The sequence below is a fragment of the Hyla sarda genome, chromosome 11, assembly GCF_029499605.1.
Source record: "Hyla sarda isolate aHylSar1 chromosome 11, aHylSar1.hap1, whole genome shotgun sequence".
Lineage (NCBI taxonomy): Eukaryota > Metazoa > Chordata > Amphibia > Anura > Hylidae > Hyla > Hyla sarda.
In genome coordinates, this window is record NC_079199.1 from 38015047 (window position 1) to 38042605 (window position 27559).

General features: G+C 46.9%; 1 protein-coding gene across 4 annotated transcripts in view; it reads left to right on the top strand.

The window, feature by feature from the left end:
• SLC35F4 (solute carrier family 35 member F4) overlaps positions 1-27559 on the top strand; it is a 276300-nt gene that overhangs the window by 162849 nt on the left and 85892 nt on the right. For all 4 annotated transcript variants that reach the window (XM_056545540.1, XM_056545542.1, XM_056545541.1 and 1 more), the window contains one exon: positions 25999-26293. In XM_056545540.1, the coding sequence (XP_056401515.1) occupies positions 25999-26293 (295 nt within the window). The remainder of the gene's footprint in view (positions 1-25998; positions 26294-27559) is intronic.

Consider the following 27559-nt stretch of genomic DNA (forward strand, 5'->3'; position numbering starts at 1 on the left):
ATTAGACACCTGTGAGCCTGGGCCTAGGGCAGCAGTGTTGAGAAGGGCAGCACTTTAATAATTAAAAAAATTTATAAATACTTTTGTGTTTTGATGTAGCTGCTGACACCATGCTGTGGCCTGTAGGGAAAAATACATTTCTCTCAATGGTTAAATCCACTTTGATCAGAACTGTAGTCACATTTCCCTACAGATTCCCTTGCAGCCGCAACACGCTCAATGGTGGAGAATTATCAAAACCTGTGTATAGGCCCCTTGAGAGTTAAAGAAGCAATCTGAATGGTTGCTATTGGTAACTGCACCATTCACAGGTTTTGATAAATCTTCAATATGTTGTGGATTTGTAATTGATCTAAGCACTTTCTATGTGAGATCCATGGTGAGTCTGCAACATAGTCTGTGGTTTTTGCTGAGGATTTGAGACAGATCTGCATGAAAAAACTTGATCGGTAAATATGGCAGAAATGATGCATACAATGACATCATGACACATGTATAACGAGAGTACTTTTAGTGGTAATATTAGTTAGTAAGTCTATCTACAAGCACAGGTGATATCTGTAACAATGTGGAAAGGTTGTAAAGAAAGATGGATGTAAGGCATTACATAAACCAGCATCAGTACCAATAGAAATGTCTTCAATTTTTTATTTTCTGATGGTAGATTTTTTAAAATTCTATTTTCTGTGCATGGTTAAGGGGAAAGACATCATGCCTGAGCTTTTTTAAAAGCATTTTAAGATATCTTTTACAACAGCCTCATGGCCCATGGGAACCTGTAGGGAAGAGCTGACTCAATTCCCAAAATTTTTCATTCGGCCTAAAACCAAAACTGTCTGTTATTTTTTCCTGTAGTTTATAACAAGTGTTAGCTTGTTATTAGGCTTAGTGGCCAGACTGAAACCTGCACACTTTTTAGAATTTGTTTTAATAGTGTCATGGAACATTAAAAAAAATCTCTATGCATTCTAAAAACTGTGTTTTTACAGAAATATGTTGCAAGTTTTTCTTTATCCATAGCCACGCACACACAGCGTTTCGAACTAAATGTTTCGTAGGCTGGCCAGTGGAGTTCCCCTTTAAGACATAGAAAGAAGCCCAGACTTGACTGCCAAGTATGGTAGACTGCACTTGTTCTCTGCCTGGCCCAAAATCTGTATGTACTAGGGCAGTGATCTCCAAACTATGGAAACTGCGGAAACTCCACAGTTCGGAGACCAATATACTAGGATATCATGAATGTTACATGCCTGGACATTATTGGACATTTAAGCTATGTTCAGACTACGGAATCTCCGGGCAGAAAATTTCCGCCCGGAGATTCCGAGTGCGGCCAGCGCTGACTGAATCAGTCAGTGCTAGGACCGCGCGGACACTGCAGTCTCCAATAGACTGCAATGTGTTCCGTGCTGATTTCCGCCTGAAGAAAGAACAAGCGGATTTTCCGTTCTCAAATTCCGCTTCACAAATTCCGAAGTGTGAATTTGTGAACGGAAAACCATTCACTACACTATACATTTTAGCAAGCGGAATTTTCGCCTGCAATTTCAAAGCGGAATTGCAGGCGGAAATTCCGTAGTCTGAACCTAGCCTAAAGAAACACATCAGAGAAAGCTTTGGTCAAGGTGTGCCATTGTTTATTGATGATTCTCTTGACTAGATATAGACGTCTGGTGAGTAGGTATTGATGAACAGAATTCTATACAACCCAGTCACCCCTTGGGTCTTTACTAAACAAGTGAGAGAGTTTAGATTATAGTTTGGCCAAGATTCTTCTGGGGAATCCACTAAACCCATCGGACATCTCCTTCAGTATTAGTTTCCCCTTTCTTGATCACTGACTACTACTTGTACCTGCACGAGTTGGGAATACAGAAGAAAGAATGAAAGATGTGGTTTGTAAATCATTAATAATGGGTTTGTATAGTGTTTACATGTGATGGAGAAGAGTTCTTTTCATTCCTATTATCTGATGGTTTTGTATTTGTATTAATCTTGAAGAATCAATATACGCTGTCTAGCAGCCTCTGATATGATGTTATATTCTTAGTTGATAGCTTAATACTTAAGGTCAATAGATTATGGCTCGGCTTTACTAAAACTGTCTAAAGCTTAGACAGTGCAAACTTAGACAGATAATCTTCCAGTTTCCCTCAATCATTATAGTGTAAAACATAATTTTAGAGCTCAACACTGAAGCCTTGTTCAGATTCTTGTAGGGTTGTAGAGGCCGAGCTGTGGCTCAGTGGTTGGCATTGTAACCTTGCAGCACTGGGATGTTCAATTAAACCCAACCAAGGACAACATATATATGTATGTTCTTCCTGTGATATGTGTGTGTATGTATACAAACATAGAATCCTTCTTTACAGTCTTTAGTCCTCCTAAGGGTTTCTTGGGTAACCAACACACCATCTTTGTAGGGTGCTAGTGCCATTTTTCTTTATTTTGGCATTATGATTTTTATATTCAATAACCATGTTGTTTGCGCCACCAATTGTACTTTGTAATGACATTACTCCTTTTACCACAAAAAGAGTCTGTTCCATGATGAGACTAGTAGGAAGGAGGAATGGCTACTGCCATCTCCCAGTAAAAGGAATTCACATCACTGTAATTTCAAATTCCCCGTCAAGAGCCGTGATGTGGCTGTCGGTGCCGGCCAATCAAGTCTCCCGGTGGGTAATATGAAGTTACAGCTCGGAAACGTTCTATTGTTAACAATACATCACCGGTCGGCTAGGGAGCGGAGTGGAGCATGCTGCCTGCTTCCCTACTTTATAAGTAAGGATCGCAGCGGGTCTCAGAAGTGAGACTTGATGCAATCTGTCCCTCAACCCTTGTACTACTATCACCCAGATCAGGATAGCACTTGTGCAGGGACCCGCCGGACCCGCCTCCAGCTTCACACACAACAAGACTCCAAAGAAGAAGAATGTCCAGCATCCAGGTGAAATCCAACAGGGTTACATGTTAAAACACTCTGAATGGAATACCCCAAAATGGAATAGACTCTGTTCCATGATACGAGTAGTACTACAAGCGCTACTGCAGAGTCACTGCAGAATCTGTTCCATGATGGGAGTAGTTGTATCCCTGGCTGCTGGAGTCTGCAGGCGGCTGTGGAATGGCTTTTTCATGGTTATAAAAACCGTATACGTTTTTTTTTTTTATACACAATTTTGCGTACGGTTTTGTCAGTTTTTTGTTTCCTGTTTTAAGAAGAAAACTAATACAAAACCATATTGCAAAATCATGATGTAAATGTAGCCTTATATTACAGGGTATAGAATAAGAGTTATTGTTTGGCAAATCCAAGAACTCTGCTGGTTAATGCAGGGAACGGTGATGGGCATCATGTTGGGTCTGGAAATACCTAGAAACAATTGATGGACATAACTTTGCAGATTACAATGAGTTGTACCTTATACTTGGCATCTCATATCATAGGATTTTTTGCAGTGGTTTATGGCCTCCTGAGTATTGTAATTTATATGACGTGTCTTGCAGTTTTATGTGTCATATTTATTTCATTGCTATAGTTCACGTTGAATTACACTGAGTATCCTAAATGAACTTCATTGTACTGCAGGTATTATATTTTTTTTTACTTCTGTGTAATAAGGGGTAACAATTGGCAACTTTCGAATGCACAGTAATGACTCATATGTAAATGGTTATTATTTATTCCCTGCCATAGAATACTGAAAAGTATTAACTGTGTTACCAGTTCATATTATGCTGACAAATATGGGGCAATTTATTTCAATTAATTTACCAAAATAAGCAAGAATTCTTGCCATTCCCCCAGCATATTTAGTTTGTGAGCGACAGAACAGGATTTTGTTTGGTATTAAACCCCTTTAATTATTATTGTAGTTTATAAGAATTATTTACTTCCTAATGGACAATAATGTGGAAGAATACAGATTTCAGTTTGTCATGACAGTTAATATATATATATATATATTTTTTTTAATGGATTTTTTTGGTAAATGTATCTACAGGACTAAGTACCGTATTTTTCACCGTATAAGATGCACGTTTTTCTTCCCCAAAACTGGGGGGGAAAAGTTGGTGCGTCTTATATGGCGAATACCTGCGGCCATCAACGGCCGGGACCCGCGGCTAATACAGGACATAACCGATCGCGGTGAAATCACCGCGTCCCGAACTGCTTACAGGAGGGACCTTACCTGCCTCCTCGGTGTCTGCTCCGTGCCGGGATCCCCTGCATGGCCGGCGCTCTCCTTCGACGTCATCATGTCGTCGCGCACGCCGTACCATCATCCAATAGGAGCGGCATGCGGAGCGACGTGATGACGGCAACGGAGAGCGTGGATCCCGGGGAAGAAGACGTCCGGAGCGTCGGGGACACCACAGGGACGCGGTGACAGCGATGGAGCGACATCCAGGGCAGCGGTGACGGGTCCGGAGCGGCGGGGAAACGTGAGTATTACCTCCTATACCAGTGGTCTTCAACGTGCGGACCTCCAGATGTTGCAAAACTACAACTCCCAGCATGCCCGGACAGCCAACGGCTGTCCGGGCATGCTGGGAGTTGTAATTTTGCAACATCAGGAGGTCCGCAGGTTGAAGATCACTGTTTGGTTCAGAATCTTTTTTTTCTAGATTTTGGACCTTTAAAATATATGCCGGTGCGTCCTATAGGGCGAAAAATACGGTATATCTTTTTAACTTTTACCTATTTGGTTCTTTTTGTGCAGTGTAGATGTAGGAAGATATTATTAGCTCCTGGACTGCAGCTATATAGTCAATAAGCCAACTACAATGTTAATGAATAGACCAGGTGCAGGATTTCATGGAAGGAAATCCAATGTTATTACATTTTATCGATTTATAGCTGTCATTTTATAGCACAGATGTAAGTTAAAGGGATCATCCAAAAATTGAAAGTTATTTCCTATTCACAGGATAGAGTGGGGCTCCATCCACTGGGATCAGGGGGTAATTTGGCTTCTCAGCCGACTTTTTGGCCACCATTTTATTCAATGTGATGTGACCAAAAATTATCAATTTTGGTGTAAAGAATATATTTGTGTGTTCACCATTCACTGCATGAGACTAGGAATGTCTGTTACGCCTAGCACTCCGGGTCCCCGCTCCTCCCCGGAGCGCTCACGGCGTCTTTCTCCCTGCAGCGCCCCGGTCAGTCCCGCTGACCGGGAGCGCTGCACTGTCATGGCCGTTGGGGATGTGATTCGCACAGCGGGACGCGCCCGCTCGCGAGTCGCATCCCAGGTCACTTACCCGTCCCGGTCCCCTGCTGTCATGTGCTGGCGCGCGCGGCTCCGCTCTCTAGGGCGCGCGCGCGCCAGCTCTCTGAGACTTAAAGGGCCAGTGCACCAATGATTGGTGCCTGGTCCAATTAGCTTAATTGGCTTCCACCTGCTCCCTGGCTATATCTGGTCTCCTCCCTTGCACTCCCTGGCCGGATCTTGTTGCCTTGTGCCAGTGAAAGCGTTTAGTGTGTCCAAAGCCTGTGTACCTGAACTTCTGCTACCCATCCTGACTACGAACCTTGCCGCCTGCCCCCGACCTTCTGCTACGTCTGACCTTGCCTCTGCCTAGTCCTTCTGTCCCACGCCTTCTCAGCAGTCAGCGAGGTAGAGCCGTTGCTAGTGGATACGACCTGGTTGCTACTGCCGCAGCAAGACCATCCCGCTTTGCGGCGGGCTCTGGTGAAAACCAGTAGCCTCTTAGAACCGGTCCACTAGCACGGTCCACGCCAATCCCTCGCTGACACAGAGGATCCACTACCTGGAAGCCGAATCGTGACAGTAGATCCGGCCATGGATCCCGCTGAGGTGCCGCTGCCAAGTCTCGCTGACCTTACCACGGTGGTCGCTCAGCAATCGCAGCAAATTGCCCAACAAGGACAGCAGCTGTCGCAGTTGACCGCCACGTTACAGCAACTTCTGCCTCTGCTACAGCAGCAACCATCTCCTCCGCCAGCTCCTGCACCTCCTCCGCAGCGAGTGGCCGCTCCTAGCCTCCGCTTGTCCCTGCCGGACAAATTTGATGGGGACTCTAAACTCTGCCGTGGATTTTTGTCTCAGTGTTCCCTGCATATGGAGATGTTGTCGGACTTGTTTCCTTCAGAACGGTCTAAGGTGGCGTTCGTAGTGAGCCTTCTTTCAGGAAAGGCCTTGTCTTGGGCCACACCGCTCTGGGACCGCAATGATCCTGCCACAGCCACAGTCCAGGCCTTCTTCGCTGAACTCCGGAGTGTCTTCGAGGAGCCAGCCCGAGCTTCTTCTGCCGAGACTGCCCTGTTGAACCTGGTCCAGGGTAATTCTTCAGTGGGCGAGTACGCCATCCAATTTCGTACTCTTGCTTCCGAGTTATCATGGAATAACGAGGCTCTCTGCGCGACCTTTAAAAAAGGCCTATCCAGTCGCATCAAGGATGTGCTGGCCGCACGAGAGATTCCTGCCAATCTGCAAGAACTCATCCATCTAGCTACCCGCATTGACATGCGTTTTTCTGAGCGACACCAAGAGCTCCGCCAGGAAAAAGACTTAGATCTCTGGGCACCTCTCCCACAGTATCCGTTGCAATCTACGCCTGGGCCTCCCGCCGAGGAGGCCATGCAAGTGGATAAGTCTTGCCTGACCCAGGAGGAGAGGAATCGCCGTAGGGAAGAAAATCTCTGTCTTTACTGTGCCAGTACCGAGCATTTCTTGGTGGATTGCCCTATCCGTCCTCCACGCCTGGGAAACGCACGCACGCACCCAGCTCACGTGGGTGTGGCGTCTCTTGGTTCCAAGTCTGCTCCTCCACGTCTCACGGTACCCGTGCGGATTTCTTCTTCAGCCAACTCCTCCCTCTCAGCCGTGGCCTGCTTGGACTCCGGTGCCTCTGGAAATTTTATTTTGGAGTCGTTTGTTAATAAATTCAGCATCCCGGTGACCCGTCTCGTCAAGCCGCTCTACATTTCCGCGGTCAACGGAGCCAGATTGGACTGCACCGTGCGTTACCGCACAGAGCCCCTCCTCATGTCTATTGGACCCCACCTTGAGAGGATTGAGTTCTTCATTCTCCCCAACTGTACCTCTGAGGTCCTCCTCGGTCTGCCTTGGCTCCGGCTTCATTCCCCCACCATTGATTGGACCACCGGGGAGATCAGGAACTGGGACTCTGCCTGCCACAGGAAGTGCCTCTCCCCCCCTCCCAGTCCCGTCAGGCAAGCCTCTGTGCCTCCCCATGGCCCCCGTCCTGGTGTCACACTGCCCCGTGCCAGGCCTCGCCCTCTGCCCTCCCTCCCCATTCCCACTCCTGCTGTACTGCCTGCCGTTGAGGAAACCCTCCATTCTTTCCCGGTGTCCTCATCCCAGGGGAGGCAGTTACCGGACAAAGAGAAGGGGAGACCTAAGGGGGGGGGTACTGTTACGCCTAGCGCTCCAGGTCCCCGCTCCTCCCCGGAGCGCTCACGGCGTCTTTCTCCCTGCAGCGCCCCGGTCAGTCCCGCTGACCGGGAGCGCTGCACTGTCATGGCCGTTGGGGATGTGATTCGCACAGCGGGACGCGCCCGCTCGCGAGTCGCATCCCAGGTCACTTACCCGTCCCGGTCCCCTGCTGTCATGTGCTGGCGCGCGCGGCTCCGCTCTCTAGGGCGCGCGCGCGCCAGCTCTCTGAGACTTAAAGGGCCAGTGCACCAATGATTGGTGCCTGGTCCAATTAGCTTAATTGGCTTCCACCTGCTCCCTGGCTATATCTGGTCTCCTCCCTTGCACTCCCTGGCCGGATCTTGTTGCCTTGTGCCAGTGAAAGCGTTTAGTGTGTCCAAAGCCTGTGTACCTGAACTTCTGCTACCCATCCTGACTACGAACCTTGCCGCCTGCCCCCGACCTTCTGCTACGTCTGACCTTGCCTCTGCCTAGTCCTTCTGTCCCACGCCTTCTCAGCAGTCAGCGAGGTAGAGCCGTTGCTAGTGGATACGACCTGGTTGCTACTGCCGCAGCAAGACCATCCCGCTTTGCGGCGGGCTCTGGTGAAAACCAGTAGCCTCTTAGAACCGGTCCACTAGCACGGTCCACGCCAATCCCTCGCTGACACAGAGGATCCACTACCTGGAAGCCGAATCGTGACAATGTCATAATTTAACCCCTCTGACTATTCCGCATGCGGTATTACCAAATATGTTAAATTTTTTTTTTTTTTTTTTTTTTTTTTTAAAGGGGGTGAAAAAAGGGAGTGACTTGAATTTTATTGAGAGGAATTTTTTATATTTGTAAAAACAGTTGTTTTTTTTTTGTTTGTTTTTTACCCCCATTCCATTGCTTATATAGATCAATGTCATGCATATGCATTACAATGACCTATCAGATTAGCACTTTATTGGTACAGCCTGTCATAGTTATAGAGGACCTGTGGATGTACAAAACAAAAAAGATTTTACTGTCGTTACCTCTTTACAACAATGGACGTAAATGTATGTTCTGATGCGGTGGTACTTTACGCACCAGGACGTACATTTACGTCCTGTACATGACCCAAGCACCGGAACAGTGCTTGCGTCATGCACGGCAGGTCCCGGCTGCTGGGGACCCGCCGGTAATGGCGGACATCAGCTATCGTGCTGATGTCTACCATTAACCCCTCAGATGCCGCGATCAATACAGATCACGGCGTCTGCAGTAGTGCGGTGATTGTAATGGCTGATCTGATCGCCCGCAGCACGGCCGCGGGATCAGATCAGCCGAGATGGCGTATGGAGGTCCCCTCATCTGCCTCCGCCGCTCTCCCAGGGTCTTCTTCTCTGATCTGTCTTCCAGCAGACCGATAATACTGATCAGTGCTATGCATATGCATTGCAATGAACAGTATTAGCAATCTAATGATTGCTATAGATAGTTCCCAATAGTTCCCTAGGGAGTTAAAAATAAAAGTAAAAAAAAGTTTAAAAAGTAAAAAAATGTGAAAAAGACCCTCCCCTAATAAAAAAAAATCGCAATAAAAATTTTAATCACCCCTTTCCCCCATTTTACTCAAAAAAGCACGAAAAATAATAATTACTAAACATATTTGGTATCACCACGTGTGTAAATGTCTGATCTATCAGAATATAATGTTTATGATCACATATCGTGAAAGCTGTAAACGTAAACAAAAAATGGATTTTAGAAGCCGAGGAGAAAAAAAAGGAAAATGCAAAAATAAAATGAACCTGGTCCAGGGGTTAAGTAGCTTAGAGTGCCCTGATCACACACCTATTTTACCGTTTCTTTATACGCTTTCCTGTTCCTGAGATATGAGGGTTTATAGTTTGTCTGACAATTCAGGGAATCAGCCAGATGGGCGTGCACATAATTTTAATAATGGGATTGACGGTGATGGGCAGGATTATACAGTTAGGGGGTGTATGTTTTAAATTGATGGGTATGTATGCCTAATACAACCCCCTCTGACTGTATAATCCCGCCTATCGCCTGATATTCTCTCTTATTAAAATTAAGTTCACACTCATCTGACTGATTCCCTGAATTGTCAGGCAGACTGTAAACTCACGGCGGGAATGGCAGGAATGGAAGGGTGTATTAAAAAAAAAAGAGTAAAAAGGTGTGTGAGCAGAGCACCTTAATATGTTTAATGATAATGCAGTCTAATTTTTTGGGCAGTGGCAATCAGATCACTTGACATCAGGGATGCATGCCAAAATCTGTTAAAGGGGTTATCCACCATAAGGTGATTTTAGTACATACCTGACAGACAGTAATGGACATGCTTAGGAAGGATCTGCGCTTGTCTTGGGGCTAAATGGCTATGTTGTGAGATTACCATAACACTGTGGCTAGCTTTCTGTGAACTTGTATTTCCTGTTTTCAGTTTCCTTGTTTGCCTACAAATCCCATTATACCATTTTCCTCCTTCCCACACATCAGCTACCCCACCCATTGAAACATAAATGAGCTGCAGACCTGTGGTTTTCAATCAGGGTGCCTCCAGCTGTTGCATTACTTGCAAATTGCTCTCTCCACCCATTGAAGCAGACAGGCTCCCTGTCATCAGCTGACTAGCGAGTCAGGTCTCGACTGCATTGCAATCTGAGAAAACCGTCACACACAGGTAAATACACTATATCACACTATATTATGAACTACACTAACTTTACAGCCCCTGTAGCATAGTCAAATAAAAAAAAAAAATTATCCTGGAATACCCCTTTAATGTCAATATGTCTATTAATTTGTCATTGTGGCCCAACTCAAAAGTGCGCACCATATTCCTCCATCCGATCCATACCCTAAATTTATGTCATGGGTTAGGAGGGGTTAACCCTGTCTGCCCACTGCCAGTTAATGGGATTTTTCTGGTCACCTCTGCCGCCCACCCTTCCGACAGCAGGTGGTGCCTAATAAAAGCATGCATAATAAACAGGACTAAAATTAATTCTCTGTAGGGTTTACAAACATCGCCAAGCACTGTAGCACTGTGCACAATTTTTCATTTTTCTAAATTACTTTTGAATTTGGTGCCATGATTGCTTCTGAGCATCAGTTGCCCCCACTTCCGCATATCACTATGCATTATGAAATAAAGCTTCCCTCTCCATAGTAAAGTGATTCTATGGCGCTAGGTCTCACACTGAAGACTGGTGCTGTGGAGAAGGAGTGGAAGCTCTGTCTCATAATGCAGGAAGGAAGAAAGGGAGCTCGGAAAGATATTCTGAAGCCAAATTCAAAATCAAAAAGAGATTTAGAAAAATGAAACATGCACATTGCTGCACTATAATAATAATAATATTATTATTAATAATAATAATGACAATAATGATAATAATTTCTCAATGTAATATCTTTAACTGGGTCTACTATGTTTTATTTGGAACAAAGAGGCCAATTGAAACTTCTACCTCTGTGCCCACTTTTGCTAGACCCCTGATTGCCTCCATTCACGACAAGCTGTTTTTGTATCCCAAAAGTTAGACACTAAAGGAAAAATATCTGACATGTTCCACATATAGTAACTTTTTACAGTGTTACACCTTCCATTTATAATTTAACCTATAAATAATGTCCCTTCCTGGGAATTCCTGATTAGCAATCAGTCCTCATAGCTCCGTAATCAGAAATCAGAAAGATCAAGTCATATAACTGTGAGGAATATCAATCTCAGGGACTGGTAAATACTTGGTTAATATGTATTAAAATAGAGCTATAGAAGATTTACAACTGTCCATCAATGGATCTTAATGGGGGTGTAAGTCAGGGGGCAAACATGGCGAACAAGGGGGAGGAGTTTATAAGTAAAATTCATTACATTATATCCACATGTTTTTTTCTGTTCATCTGCTCTGTCATTGGAGCAGAAGAGCAAAAAAGGGAACCGGCAGCCCCCATCAACATTAATGGGATCCGTTGGGTTTCCAGCAAGGTGTTCGTCATTTAACTGGACAAATAAATCCTGCATGCTGTTGTTGAAGATACCAGTCAGTGAACTGAAAGTCGTCTCCTGCCTCCTTAATTCTAAGGGAACAATCTGAATATAACTGTCCTGGGTAGTAACAAAAATCTCTTGTATATGAAGCCTTATTAAATTTAGAAGAGTTTATTCAATTTTTCCCCAAAATTTAGAAAGGGAGACATACCTGTTTATCGATGAAATGAAAATGAAACAAATGGACAACTTTTCCCCTGCACAGGTTTTGGTAAATTCATGAACCTTACATTTCAGACATGTAGAAGAAGTGGACAGGCCCACTGCCCCAGCGTTCGGAACATTTATTTGTGACGTGACGTCATGAGGGGGCATGGCTGTGACATCACGACCCCCACAGCTCGCACCCAGTGTTTGGAACTAAGTGGTCCAAACGCTGGGGCAGTGGAGTACCCCTTTAAGGCAAAAAGAGCATGAGTTTTAAATAAAGTTGGCCAAATTAAGCATCATCAAATTAAGGCCAAATTGTGATAATTTTTCCATGGGTCAAAAAAAGCTGTTTTTCCCCTAAGATAACTTTTATTAAAGACAAATATCATTACCAAATTTTTTTAGTCAAGATCAAGGCTTCAAATTTTTTTTGCTGCATTAGAAACCAGATGTCAGTTGAAATTCAAAGTCAAGAGAGTCCGGCAGATAAAAAGCTCAATTTATTGTAAATCCATAAAAATGCCATACAGAAGTGTGAGGAATAAAAGGGCAGATGGAAGGTACAAAAGATCTTCCCCACATTAGATAGGCAGCATAATTTCCCCACATTAGGTAGGCAGCATAGTTTCCCCACATTAGATAGGCAGCATAGTCCCCCCACATTAGGTAGCAGATTCCCCACATTAGGTAGCATAGTTTCCCCCACAATAGATAACATAGTTTGCCCCCCCCCCCCCATACACACACACACACACTCACTTGGCCTGCGTAGCGCTTCTCATCTCCGGTGGTGGCCTGATGAGTGACGTCAATGACGTCTTCCTACGCGGGTCTGTGGAGGAACATCACTTGCGCAATGTCCCTCGTCAGAACCGGGCCAGCCGGCCACAGACTCGCTGTCTAAAGTGGCCGCTGCGCTACTAAGCTATTGAACAGTGAGCAGCGGCGGTGCTACAGCAGGGCCAGCCCTACCATGTACCTACTAGGCACAAAAAAAAAAGGGGGCAGCAAAGTGTCGCCCCTGAAAAGTGCCAATGGTACCACCGTGTCCATGGTAGGGCGGGCCTTTGCAGTGGTTAACACAAGGCATTGTGGGCCATTGTGCTGATAAAAATACTCTGTTTTCTGACTGATGTAATGAGAGTAACACAGTAAAATAGTTCATAAGGTTGAAAAAAGACCAGAGTCCATCAAGTTCAACCTATATCCCTAATGAGTCCCTACTGGGTTGATCCAGAGGAAGGCAAAAAAAAATTTGCTTGAGGTAAAAATTCCTTCCCTATCTTGCAATGCCTATACGGAAAGTCTGTATGTGACGTTACTCTATCCTTTATGGATGTGGAGTTGCCTGTTTTAGCTTTTTCTGAAAATTAATAAAAACTTACTTTGGAAAAAAAAATTCCTTCCCGACTCCAAATATGTCAGTCTGAATAAATCCCTGTGTCACGATGCCGGCTGGCGGGTAGTGGATCCTCTGTGCCAGAGAGGGATTGGCGTGGACCGTGCTAGAGGATCGGTTCTAAGTCACTACTGGTTTTCACCAGAGCCCGCCGCAAAGCGGGATGGTCTTGCTGCGGCGGTAGTGACCAGGTCGTATCCCCTAGCAACGGCTCAACCTCTCTGGCTGCTGAAGATAGGCGCGGTACAAGGGAGTAGACAGAAGCAAGGTCGGACGTAGCAGAAGGTCGGGGCAGGCAGCAAGGATCGTAGTCAGGGGCAACGGCAGGAGGTCTGGAACACAGGCTAGGAACACACAAGGAAACGCTTTCACTGGCACTAAGGCAACAAGATCCGGCGAGGGAGTGAAGGGGAAGTGAGGTGATATAGGGAAGTGCACAGGTGTAAACACTAATTGGAACCACTGCGCCAATCAGCGGCGCAGTGGCCCTTTAAATCGCACAGACCCGGCGCGCGCGCGCCCTAGGGAGCGGGGCCGCGCGCGCCGGGACAGAACTGACGGAGAGCGAGTCAGGTACGGGAGCCGGGGTGCGCATCGCGAGCGGGCGCTACCCGCATCGCGAATCGCATCCCGGCCAGAGGCGGTATCGCAGCGCCCCGGGTCCGTGGAACCGACCGGAGCGCTGCAGTGAGAGGAGTGTAGCGAGCGCTCCGGGGAGGAGCGGGGACCCGGAGCGCTCGGCGTAACAGTACCCCCCCCCTTGGGTCTCCCCCTCTTCTTGGAGCCTGAGAACCTGAGGACCAGACTTTTGTCCAGGATATTGTCCTCAGGTTCCCAGGACCTCTCTTCTGGACCACAACCCTCCCAATCCACTAAAAAGAAGGTTTTCCCTCTGACCTTTTTAGATGCTAAAATTTCTTTGACGGAGAAGATGTCCGAGGAGCCGGAGACAGGAGTGGGGGAAACAGATTTGGGAGAGAAACGGTTAATGATAAGTGGTTTAAGAAGAGAAACATGAAAGGCATTAGGAATACGAAGAGAAGGAGGAAGAAGAAGTTTGTAAGAGACAGGATTAATCTGGCGCAAAATCTTGAAAGGACCAAGATAGCGTGGTCCCAACTTATAGCTAGGGACACGGAAGCGGACATATTTGGCGGAGAGCCATACCTTGTCTCCAGGGGAAAAGATGGGAGGAGCTCTTCTTTTCTTATCCGCGAATCTCTTCATGCGTGAAGAAGCCTGTAAGAGAGAATTTTGGGTCTCTCTCCATATGATGGAAAGATCACGAGAAATTTCATCCACAGCGGGCAGACCAGAGGGCAAGGGGGTAGGGAGGGGGGGAAGAGGGTGACGGCCGTACACCACGAAAAACGGGGATTTGGAGGAAGATTCAGAGATTCTGAAATTATACGAGAATTCGGCCCAAGGTAGAAGATCTGCCCAGTCATCCTGGCGGGAGGAAACAAAATGTCGTAAATAGTCACCCAAGATCTGGTTAATTCTTTCTACTTGTCCATTGGATTGAGGATGGTATGCAGAAGAAAAATTTAATTTAATCTTGAGTTGTTTACAGAGAGCCCTCCAGAATTTAGACACAAATTGGACGCCTCTATCCGAGACGATCTGCGTAGGCAACCCGTGAAGACGAAAAATGTGTACAAAAAATTGTTTTGCCAACTGAGGCGCTGAAGGAAGACCAGGAAGAGGGATGAAATGTGCCATTTTGGAGAATCGATCAACGACCACCCAAATAACAGTGTTGCCATGGGATGGGGGTAAGTCAGTAATAAAATCCATACCAATCAGAGACCAAGGTTGTTCGGGAACAGGCAGAGGAAGAAGAAAACCAGCGGGCTTCTGGCGAGGAGTCTTATCCCGGGCACAGATAGTGCAGGCTCGCACAAAGTCCACCACATCAGTCTCTAGAGTCGGCCACCAATAGAAGCGAGAGATGAGTTGCACAGATTTCTTGATGCCCGCATGACCTGCGAGATGGGAGGAGTGACCCCATTTGAGGATTCCGAGGCGTTGGCGTGGAGAAACAAAGGTCTTTCCTGGAGGAGTTTGCCTGATGGAGGCTGGAGAAGTGGAAATCAGGCAGTCAGGAGGAATGATGTGTTGAGGAGAGAGTTCAATTTCAGAAGCATCTGAGGAACGAGAGAGAGCATCGGCCCTAATGTTCTTATCAGCAGGCCGAAAGTGAATTTCAAAATTAAATCGGGCAAAGAACAGAGACCACCTGGCCTGACGAGGATTCAGCCGTTGGGCAGACTCGAGGTATGAGAGGTTCTTGTGATCGGTGTAAATAATAACTGGAAATCTTGATCCCTCCAGCAGATGCCTCCATTCCTCAAGTGCTAATTTAATGGCTAGAAGCTCTCGATCCCCGATGGAGTAGTTCCTCTCCGCCGGAGAGAAGGTCCTAGAAAAAAAACCACAAGTAACAGCATGCCCGGAAGAGTTTTTTTGTAGAAGGACAGCTCCAGCTCCCACTGAGGAGGCATCAACCTCCAATAGGAAGGGTTTAGATGGGTCAGGTCTGGAGAGCACGGGAGCCGAAGAGAAGGCAGACTTGAGTCGTTTAAAGGCGTCTTCCGCTTGAGGAGGCCAAGACTTGGGATCGGCATTTTTTTTGGTTAAAGCCACAATAGGAGCCACAATGGTAGAAAAATGTGGAATAAATTGCCTGTAATAATTGGCGAACCCCAAAAAACGTTGGATGGCACGGAGTCCGGAGGGGCGTGGCCAATCTAAGACGGCAGAGAGTTTATCTGGATCCATTTGTAGTCCCTGGCCAGAGACCAAGTATCCTAGAAAAGGAAGAGATTGGCATTCAAACAGACATTTCTCAATTTTAGCATAGAGTTGATTGTCACGAAGTCTCTGAAGAACCATACGGACATGCTGGCGGTGTTCTTCTAGATTGGCCGAAAAAATTAGGATATCATCAAGATATACAACAACACAGGAGTATAACAGATCACGAAAAATTTCATTAACAAAGTCTTGGAAGACAGCAGGGGCGTTGCACAGGCCAAAGGGCATGACCAGATACTCAAAGTGTCCATCTCTGGTGTTAAATGCTGTTTTCCACTCATCCCCCTCTCTGATGCGGATGAGGTTATAGGCGCCTCTTAAGTCCAATTTAGTAAAGATGTGGGCACCTTGGAGGCGATCAAAGAGTTCAGAGATGAGGGGTAAGGGGTAGCGGTTCTTAACCGTGATTTTATTAAGTCCGCGGTAGTCAATGCAAGGACGTAGAGAGCCATCTTTTTTGGACACAAAGAAAAATCCGGCTCCGGCAGGAGAGGAGGATTTACGGATAAAGCCCTTTTTTAGATTCTCCTGGACGTATTCAGACATGGCAAGAGTCTCTGGGGCAGAGAGAGGATAAATTCTGCCCCGGGGTGGAGTAGTGCCCGGGAGGAGGTCGATAGGACAATCATAAGGCCTGTGAGGAGGTAGAGTCTCCGCTTGTTTTTTGCAGAAAACATCCGCGAAGTCCATATAGGCCTTAGGGAGACCGGTTACTGGAGGAAGCACAGAGTTACGGCAAGGGTTACTGGGAACCGGTTTTAGACAGTCCTTGGAACAAGAGGGCCCCCAACTCTTGATCTCCCCAGTGGACCAATCCAGGGTTGGGGAATGAAGTTGAAGCCAGGGAAGTCCAAGGAGAATTTCCGAGGTGCAATTGGGGAGGACCAAAAGTTCAATCCTCTCGTGATGAGATCCGATGCTCATTAGAAGGGGCTCCGTGCGGAAACGTATGGAACAGTCCAATCTTTCATTGTTTATACAATTGATGTAAAGGGGTCTGGTGAGACTGGTCACTGGGATGTTGAACCTGTTGACGAGAGAGGCCAAAATAAAATTTCCTGCAGATCCAGAGTCCAAGAAGGCCACAGAAGAGAAGGAGAAGGCAGAGGCAGACATCCGCACAGGCACAGTAAGACGTGGAGAAGCAGAGTGGACATCAAGGATTGTCTCACCTTTGTGCGGAGTCAGGGTACGTCTTTCCAGGCGGGGAGGGCGGATAGGACAATCCCTCAGGAAGTGTTCGGTACTAGCACAGTACAGGCAGAGGTTCTCCATGCGGCGTCGTGTCCTCTCTTGAGATGTCAGGCGAGACCGGTCGACCTGCATAGCCTCCACGGCGGGAGGCACAGGAACAGATTGCAGGGAACCAGAGGAGAGAGGAGCCGAGGAGAAGAAACGCCTCGTGCGAACAGAGTCCATATCTTGGCGGAGCTCCTGACGCCTTTCGGAAAAACGCATGTCAATGCGAGTGGCTAGGTGAATAAGTTCATGAAGATTAGCAGGCATTTCTCGTGCGGCCAGAACATCTTTAATGTTGCTGGATAGGCCTTTTTTAAAGGTCGCGCAGAGGGCCTCATTGTTCCAGGATAATTCAGAAGCAAGAGTACGGAATTGTACGGCATACTCGCCAACGGAAGAATTACCCTGGACCAGGTTCAACAGGGCAGTCTCAGCAGAAGAGGCTCGGGCAGGTTCCTCAAAGACACTTCGAATTTCCGAGAAGAAGGAGTGTACAGAGGCAGTGACGGGGTCATTGCGGTCCCAGAGCGGTGTGGCCCAAGCCAGGGCTTTTCCAGACAGCAGGCTGACTACGAAAGCCACCTTAGACCTTTCAGTGGGGAACTGGTCCGACATCATCTCCAAGTGTAATGAACATTGGGAAAGGAAGCCACGGCAAAGCTTAGAGTCCCCATCAAATTTATCCGGCAAGGATAGTCGTAGTCCAGAAGCGGCCACTCGCTGCGGAGGAGGTACAGGAGCTGGCGGAGGAGATGGTTGCTGGAGCTGTGGTAGTAACTGTTGTAGCATAACAGTCAGTTGAGACAGCTGTTGGCCTTGTTGCGCAATCTGTTGTGACTGCTGGGCGACCACCGTGGAGAGGTCAGCGACAACTGGCAGAGGAACTTCAGCGGGATCCATGGCCGGATCTACTGTCACGATGCCGGCTGGCGGGTAGTGGATCCTCTGTGCCAGAGAGGGATTGGCGTGGACCGTGCTAGAGGATCGGTTCTAAGTCACTACTGGTTTTCACCAGAGCCCGCCGCAAAGCGGGATGGTCTTGCTGCGGCGGTAGTGACCAGGTCGTATCCCCTAGCAACGGCTCAACCTCTCTGGCTGCTGAAGATAGGCGCGGTACAAGGGAGTAGACAGAAGCAAGGTCGGACGTAGCAGAAGGTCGGGGCAGGCAGCAAGGATCGTAGTCAGGGGCAACGGCAGGAGGTCTGGAACACAGGCTAGGAACACACAAGGAAACGCTTTCACTGGCACTAAGGCAACAAGATCCGGCGAGGGAGTGAAGGGGAAGTGAGGTGATATAGGGAAGTGCACAGGTGTAAACACTAATTGGAACCACTGCGCCAATCAGCGGCGCAGTGGCCCTTTAAATCGCACAGACCCGGCGCGCGCGCGCCCTAGGGAGCGGGGCCGCGCGCGCCGGGACAGAACTGACGGAGAGCGAGTCAGGTACGGGAGCCGGGGTGCGCATCGCGAGCGGGCGCTACCCGCATCGCGAATCGCATCCCGGCCAGAGGCGGTATCGCAGCGCCCCGGGTCCGTGGAACCGACCGGAGCGCTGCAGTGAGAGGAGTGTAGCGAGCGCTCCGGGGAGGAGCGGGGACCCGGAGCGCTCGGCGTAACACCCTGGATCAGCGTTCTGTCCCTATAAATCTAGAATACACAACCAGCAATGTTATTACTCTCCAAAAATGCATCCAGACCCCTTTTGAACTCTTTTACAGAGTTCCCCATGATCACCTCCTCAGGCAGAGAATTCCAGTCTCACTGCTCTTACAGTAAAGAACCCCCATCTGTGCTGGTGTAGAAACCTTCTTTCCTTAAGATTTAGAGGATGCCCCCTTGTTATAGATACAGTCCTGGGTATAAATAGATCATGGGAGAGATCTCTGTACTGCCCCCTGATATATTTATACATAGTTATTAGGTCTCCCCTAAGCCTTCTTTTTTCTAAACTAAATAACCCTATTGCTGATAATCTTTCTGGGTACTGTAGTCCTCCCATTCCCCGTATTACTCTGGTTGCCCGTCTTTGAACCCTCTCCAGCTCCACTATATCTTTCTTGTACACTGGTGCCCAGTACTGTACACAGTGTTCTATGTGTGGTCTGACTAGTGATTTGTACAGTGGTAGAAATATTTCCTTGTCGTGGGCATCTATATCCCTATTGAGTATGGAGAACCTCCTTCATATTTCATTGTAAGACCCCTCTCTGGTGTGCCAGTCCACCGGTATCCGTGAGCCATGAGTGTAGTACTTTCATTCAGTCTAGAAGGAAGCACTAATCTCACTATGACATCCTATGTGCTGTGGGCAAACTGAATCATTACAGGGCGGTCATGTAGATAAATAATTGCTTGAGTCTACCCATATACTCTTATAAGGCATAAGGATATGAGTTTCCTTCTAGAGACACCCTTTCAAGGTAGAAGTGGGCACCATTGCCTTCAGGCACCCGCTCAACTGCTGATGACTATATAGTACATCTGCCCCATAGTGGGTGTGAATTTAAATGCCTTATTGTTATTATACAAAGCTATAAAGCTTAGGTGGCTTGCATAGTAACAAAAAGGCTTATATATCTGGACTAGAAAGGACTATAGAGATTTTAAAAAGATGTATAAGGAATCTTGATGTCTTAAGTAGCCATGGACATTTTTACATCTGTTTTTCTGCTGATTGTAGCCAGCTTCCATATAAGAAGACCAAGAAACTGCTATAGGGCCTATGAGGGGGGCCTTCCTGCAGTTGTGCGGTCTGCCTCAGCCATCTGGAGCCGCCTCCTTCTTCTGCACCTAGTTCCCGCTCTCTGCCACATTCAGCCAAGTACCTCATTGCTCCCAGTACATTGGGTGGGATCCCTCCTACAGACTGAGCATTTGTCTGACGTCGGGCCCTACTCCTAGCCACCACCACTGATTGGGCACCGTGCATGAACAAGTACTTGGCCAGGTGGGAAGAAGTAGAATTGTCGACCCATGCTAGACAATATGGTGTTTGGGGACACTGGATGCAAAAAAATCCTGTGTCTGACCGAGGGCTTGTGGGTGGTCTGCAAAGAAGATCTGGGGAAGGGGTGGTTTGGGTGTTTTGGGCGGCGTTAGTGGGTTGTGCAGGCGGGGGGGTTGCAATTCTTTTGCTGTGGTGCCCCATTTATTGTAGTTACGCCCCCTGACTGAAGCTGCACTTGTTGGGACCCCTTGTGTTTAGCTGCTTTCATTAGGGAAACCCCATGGTTGATGACACTTTCAAATGAAGTGTGCGTTGCAGTCACGATGTCCATCGGAATTGTTCCAATGGAGAGCTGTGGACTTGAAATCTCAGTCCCAGAGGTTTTCCTTTTACTAACTAAAGAAAAGAGTTGCCATACAAGCCGCAAAAAATGTTGTTCTGTGTGTATATATTTTTTTAAATGAATGTTACTTTAACATAAAGCTGCAAAAGATCATATCTGAATAGCTTTTAATGACAACGTGTTGCTCCTGGCGCAGGAACGTGTACTGAAAGGGTGATTCATGGCAAAACACACAATATTGGTTCTCTTGAAGATGTTACAATGCACAGGAGATGAACCTTGCATGAGAATTAGGCCATCGGTAGGAGACTACAGCTGTGGTTTCAGGAAAAATAATCTGACATAATAGATGAATAATAGATGGTGCTTTCATACGACAAATTGACATCTTTAGCATGTGACTTGAGTGCAGATTTTGTTACATGACCTTGTGGTTCTTGTGCCTTCGAGCTGTTTGCTGTTGTAGCACTAAAGAGAAATGGAGTATACAACAATGTTAATGATGTGCATAGACTAGTGGTCTCCAAAGTGTGGCCCCTCTAGATGTTGCCAGTCTACAACTCCCAGCATGCTGGGAGTTGTAGATTGGCAACATCTAGAGGGCCACACTTTGGAGACCAGTGGAATAGACATGAGGTTGAAACTGGTGGGACCTGTCATTGGCATACTCTACCAACGATGTGTAGAAGCCTACCACAACCCTTGTTGTTTTTATGTCTACTTTGTTGGCTTTTCTCCCATTCTTTTGTATTCCACTCAAAACTTTCAGCACCAGTTTGTTTCACAGATACAATCTGGTGACTGTCCACCATGAACTAGGCAACCATGATTATACCCTACTATGAATAATAGTCAAACTATCTATGCAACTGGTCTTATGGCGTATAAAGCAGGCCATATACTTCAGTGAGGTATCGGCTGAACACACATTTGGCCGAAAGCTCTCCCTCCCAACCCTCCTTTATATAATTACATGCTCGGTTCAGCCAAGCGTGTATGTATTCTGAATTGGGAGTGGAAGTCAACCCTTGCAAGAACCTCTGGCGGAAGCTTATCTAAGTGATGGGCGGTATACCGGTTCATACCGAATACCAAATTTTTTTTCCTGCACGATATGAATTTTTCCCATACTGCAATACTGGTTGGGCCACTCCCCTCCCTCGAATGAATTATCAGCCTAGCACTGCGCTGTCCCCACATCGGGCAACTAATCATATGTGACCAGCAGGTGCTGTTCTGCTTCTCTTCCCCCCAATGAATTATCAGGCCAGCGCCGCTCCCCCCCCGGTATATCAGCCCAGCGCTGCACTGTCCCCCCCCCCCCCACACCCAAATAATTATCAGCCGCTGCGCTGTACTGTACTAGCCTGAGCCCGGGCTTCAAAAATAAACAAAATAGACTTTAACTCACCATCCTACGTTCCCCTGTTGCTCCGGAACCGGCCTCACGGTCCCTCCACTGCTCTTGCTGCTTCCTGGGGATGGTAACGTTACAGAGCCATCAGCGTATCACTGGCCGCAGTGATGTCCCGCCTCGGCGGGTGATAGGCTGAGTGCACTGTCATGTAAGGAACCGGCCGGCTTAGCCTATCATTGGCCGAGGCGGGACATCGCTGCGGCCAGTCATACACTGATGGCTCTGTGATGTTCCCATCCCCAGGAAGCAGCATGAGGCTGGCATTGCTGAACTGTGATGCCGGTACCGGAGCAACGGGGGAACGTAGGAAGGTGAGCTAAAGATTATTTTGTTTATTTTTGCAGCCCGGGCACAGGATAGTACAGTACAGCGCAGCAGCTGATAATTATTTGGTGGGGGGGGGGGGGGGAGAGAAGCAGCACCCACGGGTCACATGATGGGGGGGGAGATACCGTTAAATACTGTGGAACCGCTATAATTTGCAAAAATACCGTGATACACATTTTTGGTCATACCGCTTGGCTCTAGCATTTCTCTCCTAGAAAGAAGAACCAGACATACTGAAATACAATTGTTAATTCCTTCTTTCTCCTGACATCAGGGGAGAGTCTCTATAGACATTAGATGGTCAGTCGGTCCTGGTAAAATAGCTGGGTTTGGCCAACAAAAGGAATCTCTCAGCTGTATTTGCTGCTAAGAGCTGCAGACAATGTTGGATAGCTTTTAGGGTATAAAGACTGTTTCAGGTAAGTGTCAAGGAGGTGGACCCGAGCTGCTCTGGTACCAAAGCCTGGTACACCTCCTTACACACTTTCACCTCCCAGACCCTCCTTAGTTGACTTACAGGGCTCAGCACATCAGTCAAGGAGGCTGGCTGGGAGCTTACCAGGTGTTTTTTTTTAGGGGAGGAGGGGGGTGTTGTTTGTTATTTTTTGTTTTATTTTTGTCTGTTTTTCTTTGTAATATGGGAACATTTTTTTATAAAAATTATCTGATTTAAAAAGGCAGAGAGTTGAGAGTAAGCAATGAGGTGTCCATAGATATTCACCGAACCACCAAGGGTTGAGGCATGGATAGAAATTATTAACCAAGTGGATGAGCACGTTGGAGAGGCGAGGGAGAGAGGTAGGGAGAGGGTTAACAGGTGTATTTGTTTTAGGGATCGACCGATATCGATTTTTTTAGGGCTGATACCGATAATCTGTGGAGGTTAGGGCCGATAGCTGATAATTTATACCGATATTCCGTTATAAGTTATAGGCTATTTATCCCCCCCCCCCCAGAGACCGCCGCCCGCTTCTCTCCCCCTGCCTGTCCTGGGGTCCTCCTGAGTCCTACCACCGCCCCACCACCCCCCGCTGCACCACACCCCCCACGCACTGCGCCGCACCCCCCACCGCACCGCCCCGGCCAGAGACCGCTGCCGCCACTTCCCCATTCCCCCTCCCCTCCCGGTTTTATAATTACCTGTACCCAGGGCCCGAGGTCCGCGCTACATCTGGCTCCGGCGGCGTGCTCCTGAGCTGTCACTGTGGGAAGGGATGTGTTTTATGTATAGATTTTGTATGATCTGGAAAATTTAATAAAGGTTGAAAGAGAAAGGTGGATGCTGCAGGTGAGTGCAGGATCTACTCATATTTGCACCATCCACAGGTTCATAACTACCTGAGCATTATACACCCCTTGTGTATGTTTTGGGAACAGTTGAGGACCTCTGGTACCTATTATTAAGAGTATCTAATTGTATCTATTATCTTGCACACATAGCCGTGGGGACTGGCCCGGCTAGCAAATCAGTGTATATTTTTAGCAAGTGAGTTAGTGTACCACAGGGTAAGGACATAAAGTGTGAGTGAGGTTCCGGTGCGGGACCGTCCTTATTAGAGCAACGTTAGCTGTATGGAGTGAAAGACTCCCGGTCCCGGCCTTCCCAGTTGTCCCCCTCCCTACCAATCCCTGATCCACCGGGGTTAGGGCATGACAGCTACATCATTATGTATACTTTTCCATTGAGTATATATTTTGTGATTTATCCTTGGCATTGTTTTCATACATTTATTGGTGGTTACTGTGTTATGTGCTTTATCAGATGCATCAGAGGAGTTAAAAGCAGTATGCTCTCTCACTAATTGTTTTAGCGAGCTCTTTGAGCCCTTTGTGTTACCCTTGGTTTATCAGCATTTAATAAAAGTTATACTTTAATTGAGTCTATTATTTTGTGACTAGTTTTTGTTGCTGTGAAGTATAACTGTCCAGAGTAGGAGCAAATACCATAGCAATCCTCTCCTGCTCTGGACAGTTCCTGACATGGACAGAGATGTCCGCAGAGAGCTCTGTGGTCAGACAGAAAAGAACTATAGCATAAACAAGAACAAATGCACACCTGCACTCACCGCAAGGGTACCGCATCTCCGACCTCACTCGTACGAGGTCTCCAACCAACGCCTGGGCATATCAGATGTGGAGCGCTCAGAAGAGGCGACTGCCGCCGGCAGTCGCCTCTTCTGAGCGCTCCACATCTGATATGCCCAGGCGTTGGTTGGAGATCCCGTACGAGTGAGGTCGGAGATGCGGCACCCTTGCGGTGAGTGCAGGTGTGCATTTGTTCTTGTTTATGCTATGCTATGACTTTGGTCTGTTTCACCTAGCACCACCGATGGGACCTACCTGTATAAGTTTTCCTGTCTGAGGTATACCTCCAACATGTATCCTTTGGAACATCAGACCCTGTAGTTGCTAGCAGTGCCACTTGTTTCTTTCTTTGATATCGAGATACAGAAAAGAACTATACAACTTCTTCTGTAGTATACAGCAGCTGATAATTACTGGGAGGATTAAGATTTGTATATAGTAGTCATTTACAAATCTGTTGAACTTTCTGGCACCAGTTTATTTGAAATAGTTGTTTTCCACCAAAGTACCCTTTTAGACTCAGCACCATGTACTTTAATGGAACGGAGCTACAATACCAAACATACGCCATTGACCCATGTGGGGCTGTTTTGGGAATTAAAAAAAATGATTTCTATATAACACTTGAATGCATAATTAGTACAGTTAATGTGATCTCCACCGATCCCAAAAATAAGGGAGAAGATGGAGCACCCCAGCCCCTTCCTAATGTTATCAGACACAGCATCACTGTTATCCATGCTATGTTTTAGTGGAACTACAATACCAGTCGCAGATCTTTGTCAGGAGTAGTTCTGTGGATAACAAAACTAGATGTGGTAGAGGGTGTGAAGCAAAGGGCAAATGGAATTACCCTAGAGGCAGATGGCACTAACCGCTTGTATTCGTGATGCCAGGGAGTGGTTTATCCTCAATACCACCTGAAGGTATACCACTGGATCCTGGGCTAGGCACGGTGGCAATAATGACTCCAACGCCAAGTTATGGACAACTGTATCTTTACTGAGGTTAGACAGGTGGAAAAGTCTATACAGTTCAGTCAGGCCCACGGAGCTGACCAGTGACTTCAGTGACCTTATGGGCTTGCTGGGACTTGTAGTAGATGTGGACAATTTAGTGCAGGCCACTTTGACTAGACAGATGACTTTGACTTGACTGACTTGTGACTGTGGCTTACTTGCAGGTTTGTAGCTTGTGGCTGCAGACTTGACTTGAGGCCTCCTATGACTCTGGACACACTTAGGACACAACTTGACTGGACCTCAGCAGGAAGCAAGAGAGAGAGTAGAGGCTCCACCCAGGGCTTATATGGGGGAGACTCTGCTGGGACGACTGCACTGGACCTCAGCTTAGCAGAATAGCAGAGCTCAAAGAGAGAGAAGCTCCACCCAGGGCTGATATGGGGGAGACTAGCAGGGAGCCTATAGGTCACTCTTGGGATCACCTGGTCACTGATACCTCCTGGCTAATCATATAATCACATGACAAATCACATGGTAAACAGTCTTAATGATACAACACACTTGCATATATATATATATATATATATATATATATATAACATAGGGATAATATACAATTACAACAAACAGATGCGGGGGGGGTGGGGGGGTCAGGGAACACTGCAGGAGGGGTACGGGGTAACACCTCCCATACTTGGCCACCACATAGAGATAGTGTGACACGTGATCAAGTGCCACGATCCCTTCATTCTCAGGACCCAGTGGCCAGGCCTTCGCCAAAGTTAAATAGACACTAGACTTTATTGTTTATTAAAAATCTGAATACTTTTTTTTCTTGCTTCTGTTTTCCAGGTGGAGATGGAGCACAAACAAATGCAGAAAATACACCTGAAAACCGTGAAAAATCCCGATGTCAGTCGTGTACCTCCACATTCCTAAAAATTGTCTGGGGATTCCTGATTATCCTCTCAGTGTCATCTTCTTGGGTCGGAACCACACAGATAGTAAAAATCACATATAAGAACTTCTACTGCCCGTTCTTTATGACATGGTTCTCAACCAACTGGAATATTATGTTTTTCCCGGTATATTATTCTGGGCACCTAGCAACAGCACAAGAGAAGCAGCCACTGCTCCAAAAAATTAGGTAAGTCCTTATAACACATCTTCTGCTACAGTCACTTTTATCAGATAGGACTATTTTCATCTTAAAGAAAAATCTGACGGTCAGTTCACCTGTACTAAACCTAATAAACTGGGCTATAGTGCAAGTAAAGACCATTAAAATGAGGGGTTAGGCTGGGTTCACATTTATCAGTTGTCCGGCATAGTTTCCCTCCGGCGTGCACGGGTGTGGTTGGTGGGGGGTCGGAGGGGGGGGGGGGGGGTGGACTGATGCTAGAACTGATCATGTTCATTTGAATAGGACAGTTCACAATTATCCAACATCCCAATTTTGACGCTGGATGGTTGGACATGCCGGACAGCAGCCGGTGCCAGAAACAATGGATGCAGGATGCCATATAACTGATGACAACTGATGCACATTGTCATCAGTTGCGGCATCAGTTGTGTTGAGATTTAGGCTGAGTTCACCTATGCCGGATGCTGGACATATGTGAACCCAGCCTTACTCACTGAAATCCATTGGTTAGCTGCTGCATTATGCTTGTAAATAGTTTAATTCCTGATACACCCCAGCACAAATTGGAGTCTACTCCATATTCCCCCATCAGTGCCGTCCCCTTCATTAATATGCTAATTAAGGCTGCAGGTGAGCGCTCTGCCCTATGTGTGCTCACCCGTGGTCTTCATTAGCATAATAATGAAGGGGGCGGGCCGACGGGGAAATATGGAGGAGACAGGGGAACTTGGCCAGCCGTCTCCCCGCCTCTAATGTGCGCTGGGGAGCATTAGGAATAAAACCTAGTGAACGTATTTCAATGAGTAACCCCTCATTTCACAGCTCTTCACCTGCACCATAACCCAGTATACAGGGTTTAGTGTGAGTAAACTAGCTGTCAGATTCTCTTTAATCATAGTAATGTATTGCTTATAAGAAGTGTATATGAGGTTCTAACCTACAAAGTATACATTAGAATTACTGATGACCTTACATTTGCAGTACAATGTAAGTTGTTCCAAAGCATTAGGCCAGGTTCACCTTTGTCTGGTGATCTGGCATTGATGCACTGGATCAAAAATAGTTCCATAAGGCATTTTGAGATCTAGCACACCCACACCAGAGAGCAACTTATTGTTCATAGCCCCAACGCCCTGCCCCATTTCAGCCTATAGGGCATTGGAAGAAACACCGCTGGCATGGGTTCAACTTGTATTGCTAGATATATATGAACGCAGCCTTAGTTATATATACCAAGCTTCATCACATGTTGTTGCTATTTGAACATAC